Raw genomic sequence first — 5,057 nt, forward strand, 5'->3', positions numbered from 1 at the left:
GAGGGGGTGGTGGCGGCCCGCCGCCAGCCTCTCTGCTGAGCGCAAGGTCCGGTGCTGACAGACGGGCTCTCTGTGAGAGGTCATAAATAGCCGTGCTGGGAGCTGCTGGAGCCCTGGTGTCCTGGACAGTGGGTGTGCGAAGGTAGGGGATGCACCGGGCTGCACAGGACTCAGTTACAGCCTCCCGGTGACCTTGATCTGTGCTTGGATGAGCTGCAGATTGGCTGCTTTTGCTGCACACCTTTGCCCCTGCGCTGGCATCCCACAGGCTGGGCTTGAGGCCATGTGGCTGTCTCCGAGCTGGCATCGGCAGCATGCAGAGAGCCCGCGGGGCCTGCTGCCCCATGACTGTACGCTCAGCCCCTCAGCAGGTTCCCAGAATGACCCCGACTTTGCAGTACCCTTGTGGGACCAGCTCAGGCTGCTTTTGCCCTGCTCTGCTCCAGCCCCTCTGCCCTGCCAGCCCTGGAAGGAGACCTTGGGGCAGGGACTTTGTGCCCTTCCTTCCCTTACAGGGAAGCCCCCAGCGGTTGCTCTCAAGTCCCTGCTCCCCTTGTCCTGGATTCAGGACACATTCACTGCACAACTACAGACGCAAGTCCCTGGTGACAGTCATACTCTCTGCAGGTAGCAGAGCCAGACCTGCTGAAAGCCTGTGCTGGGGCTGACATCCTCCTGTTTGTGGTGCCCCATCAGTTTATCGGCAAAGTCTGTGACCAGCTCAAGGGCCACGTGAAGAAAGATGCTGTTGGGGTGTCGCTCATCAAGGTGTGAGCAGGAGGAGCGCTGCCCGGGCAGCTCGCTGGGGCGCTGGGCCAAGGGGGCTTTGCTGGAAGCAGCCTGGCTCGGAGAGGCTGCAAAGGGAATGCTGCGGTTTTGGAGCAGAAACTGGGCTCCAGGGTTATGGAGGGGTGTGGGGAGAGTGGGAAGTGGGGGCAGAGTCTTCGTGGGGATTTGGAGGTGTATTGGTGGAGGAGAAGGGTGAGGGCATGTGGGGGATTTCAAGCGCTGTGAGGAGTGGGGTGCAACAGAGCACTGGGGGGGCTGTTGGGATGAGAGTCGGAGCATTGCAGCACAGGGCATGGCGGGATTGGGGCAGGTGGGGCCCGGTCTCCAGGGGGGGCAGATGCTCATCTCTGTCCCTGGTTGTCTCCCAGGGGGTGGACGAAGGACCAGATGGGCTAAGGCTGATCTCAGACATTATCCATGAAAAACTGGGAATAGAGATGAGCGTCCTCATGGGGGCCAACATTGCTAATGAAGTGGCAGAAGAGAAGTTTTGTGAAACAACCATCGGTAAGGAGCCAACATCCCTCCTCATTAGCAGCCTTCGTTTCTGACGAGCGGGAAGAGGCAAAGGGGTGAGCATGGTGCAGCTTAAACTACTGCTGCCTAGGGTGAGCCGGCCCTTTTTTCCTGTGGAGGCAGTAAGACTCCATAGGAGCTGGATGAACTCATTCACAGGGTTTACGATGCGATTGCTCGCTTCATTGAAAACAGAGCTGTGCGTCTAAAAGTTTCTGCCAGCATGGACTCGGAGCATCAGGCAGTCTGCCTGGCACAAATTAAAGGGGTGGACACCTAGAGGCCCTTTAGAAATAAGAGTTCCTACCTTCATTTCCTTGGGCTTCAAGGGACGCTCACCTGGATCTCATGTTATTGCCAGCCAGAGCTGCTTGAAGGTTCATCGGATGACTGTTCCTAACATCCTCCACACTGTTTGTGAATCATGCACAGCAGCCAAAACCAACAGAACAGTTTGCTGTGTTAGAATTTATGGGATTCAAAGTGTCTGTATTTTAAACAAAAGCAACCATGCTGTGCAGGAGGCTGCAGAGACTGGAGAGGTATAAGCAGAGCATGCTATCACTGGGAGCATGCAGAAATGCTCTCGCGCAGGACACTGCAGGAACAGGGAGAACAGCAGTCTCCAAACCCAAATTTGCAACCTTTGAAGATGCCTTTAATCTACTAGGCATGTCATTTCTGTCTTGCTAGACACAGCAGTAGGGATCATCCCCATCTTCTGGGAATTCCAAAGTTGAACCTTGCTCATCTGCCAGGCAGTGTGTGCTTGGCACTTTGTGGACCTGCAAATGTTTAGCAAAGTCCATCAGTTGGGCAATAGGTTCCTCTCGCTGCGCTAGCTGCAAGGGCTATGCTGCAGGAACGCAACCACTAGGCAGAAAAGCAGCACAGTCCTACCTTAGGGTCTCCCCCATCATTTTTCTTCCTCTCTCTTTGTCTCGTCAGGCTGCAAGAACATGCAGCATGGGCAGACGCTGAAGGAGCTGATGCAGACTCCAAACTTCCGAGTGACGGTGGTGCAGGAAGCTGACACCGTAGAGATCTGCGGGGCTCTCAAGGTGGGTGAGCCGCTCTCCGGGGTTTGCAGGTCTTGGTTAGCAGAGCCTGCAGTTCTCTAGGGCTCCGCAGGGAGCTCTGGGGAGGAGGTTACCAGTTGAATGAACCCCACTGGATATCGCACTGTGGCGTGCTGAGACCTTTGGGTCAAAGGCCAGACTTCGGAGGGAACTGTGGATGTGTCCTGTTCAGCTGCTTGGAGGGGTGATGATCACTGGCATAGGCAGGAGCCTGTGCTTGGGATTACATAGGCAGTTTATGGACACAGCAAAACCCTGAGCTCCGCTGGGAACAGATCCCTCCACGCTGCTGCTGTTTTCCAGAATGTTGTGGCTGTAGGAGCTGGTTTCTGTGATGGACTCGGCTATGGAGACAACACGAAGGCTGCCGTGATCCGTCTGGGACTGATGGAGATGATTGGCTTCGCCAAACTCTTCTGTAAGGGCTCCGTCACCTCCTCCACCTTCCTGGAGAGCTGCGGGGTGGCTGACCTCATCACTACCTGCTATGGTGGCCGCAACCGCAAAGTGGCTGAGGCTTTTGCCAAGACTGGAAAGGTAAGCAGAGCAGGGAGCAGGCAACGTTGATATCTGCATCAACCTGCTGAGCTGGCAGCAGGACGCACCCAATTAGAACTGTGGCAACCTGCCTTCACTCCCCGAGTGCTGCAGCCTGGCTCCCGGGAAGGAACGTGCAGCAGCAGATGGGGTTGCAGGGCCCAGCTCCCTCACTGTTGGGTTGTTTCAGTCTATTGAGCAGCTGGAGAAGGAGATGTTGAATGGGCAGAAGCTGCAGGGTCCCCAGACGTCTGCTGAGCTGCATCGCATCCTTAAAAGCAAGAACGTAGTGGAGAAGTGAGTGCTCTCATCTCCCTTGTTTGCTCTTTTGGGGTGGGGCTGGGATCTTTCCTGCAGCTGTGGGAGGGGAAACCCACCCATAGTGTCTCTGCTGTTCAGGTGAACCTCTGCACTGCCCACATCAAACCAGCTGGGCAGGAATGGCCTGTTGGATGAGGCACCATGCCACTGTCCCACCTGCTCCTGCCCAGTGGTCCTGCATGTCACAACAGAAGTTGAGGTGCTCTGACTCTGCCAGCTGTGGTGACAGGGCAAGGGGTGACTTAGTTCATCTGCCCACAGGTTCCCCCTCTTCACAGCTGTGTATCAGATCTGCTACGAGGGCAAACCCGTTACTGATGTCATCAAGTGTCTCCAGAACCACCCTGAGCACATGTAAGTGGGCTCTGCCTGCAAAACCACTGATCCTGCCCAGATGAGCGGAGAGCTCCTGCCTGCGCCAACTTGCTCTGCTGCTACAGCTTTGTAAGGAGTCCGGATTTCCTGGGAGCCTTTGCTGGAAGGGCAGAGATTCCCTTTCTCAGCCCTGGACACTGCCAGCCTGAGCAGGTACCATCTGCACAGAGGTACCTGCTGATGTCCCTCTCTCTTTGAAGGGCTTGGTTAGCTTCTGCTGCTGTCTAGGGTCTGCCCTGAGCGGGGCTGAGTGTCTTCCTCCTTTCACTTTCTCTTGTGGTGATGGATTCAGTTCTCGGAGGAACTCTGCCAGGTCATCTTGATCGATACGGGCTATGCAGGAGGCATTGCTTGGGAGGACAAGCTTTGCTATTAGCCCTGTGGGGCCACTTTGCATAATACCAGCCTTTTCCTGCTTGCTGCTGTTGCTTTTGTCTTAACTGTCTCGTGGAGAGGGCACAGTTCCCTGCCAGGCTCCACCAGGGCAAGTGAAGCTCCGGAGGACTTTCAAAGGGGCTGAGAATCACTCTTCTTTCTAAGAAGCACCAGCACAGAAAATAGCATTCTTTGCCACCCTGCCACGTGCTGCTTCCCCAGCCACCACCAGCTGCTCCTGTCGAACAGTCGCATGTGAGGGCAGCCCCAGGGTGAGACTTCAGAGCTTGTTTATTTAGATTTTTTGCTCTTGCAATCAAACCTGGCCCCTGCACTCGGGGAACTCCCCTATTGTCACAGATTTGCCTGTGCTAATTCCATGCCCACTGACCGTCCCCAGACAGCCCTTTTTCCCTCGTATCGGTTTGTCCTCTGGCTGGCTTTGGCAATGCAGGGACCAACTGCCCCAAAGTCTTTCTGAGCAGCTGGCAGGCTGTGTTGCCCTTGGCAGTGTACCTGACAAAGCAGTTGGGTCATGTTGCTTTTGGATGAATGATCCACGGCAGCTTTCTGCCTTCTCTCTGGCTTGCTGCAGTCTGTGCCTTAGCCTGCTCTTTGCTTCTACATGGCTTTATAGGAGCTAAGAAAGCAGGTTGCACACTTTCCTTGCTGCCCCTCCTGCGAGGGTGCTGGAAACTGCCCGCTAGTACAAGGGGCAGCAATGGACATGTGATCCACAAGAGGTACAGGGAGACCTCCAACATCACAGGAGAGGACAGAGGTCTCATGCCTCATGCTGTGCCTTTGAAACTTGCCCCTTGTCCGGCTGGGTGCCACGTGCCTTTCTGGTCCTCTGAAGCTGGCTCACTCCGCTCGTGTTTGCTCAGGCCAGCGTGTCCAGCGGTTCACTGATCCCTGTCTGGGCTGGCAGGCTGGACCTGCTGCAGGTCTCGCTGTCCACCCCCGTGCCGGATCCTAGTGCCGCTGGGTCTCTGACTAGCAGTGTACTTTACGAAAGTTTAAAATAATAATAAACTTGAAGAGAAGAGGGGAGACACACTCTTT

The 5,057-nt window shown here is 55.5% G+C and overlaps 1 protein-coding gene across 1 annotated transcript; it reads left to right on the plus strand.

Annotated features, from left to right (window-relative positions):
• Positions 1–627: 627 nt before the first annotated feature.
• Positions 628–3,819, plus strand: LOC104076384 (glycerol-3-phosphate dehydrogenase [NAD(+)], cytoplasmic-like; the record flags this gene model as incomplete). The annotated part of the gene is made up of 6 exons (XM_009577226.1): positions 628–768; positions 1,158–1,296; positions 2,254–2,366; positions 2,688–2,921; positions 3,112–3,218; positions 3,504–3,819. Coding segments are annotated over 6 exons (831 nt in total), but the record flags the coding sequence as incomplete, so codon positions are not given.
• Between the last annotated feature and the right edge of the window lie 1,238 nt (positions 3,820–5,057).

This window comes from Fulmarus glacialis, unplaced genomic scaffold, assembly GCF_000690835.1.
Source record: "Fulmarus glacialis isolate BGI_N327 unplaced genomic scaffold, ASM69083v1 scaffold40194, whole genome shotgun sequence".
Taxonomy (NCBI): Eukaryota; Metazoa; Chordata; class Aves; order Procellariiformes; family Procellariidae; genus Fulmarus; species Fulmarus glacialis.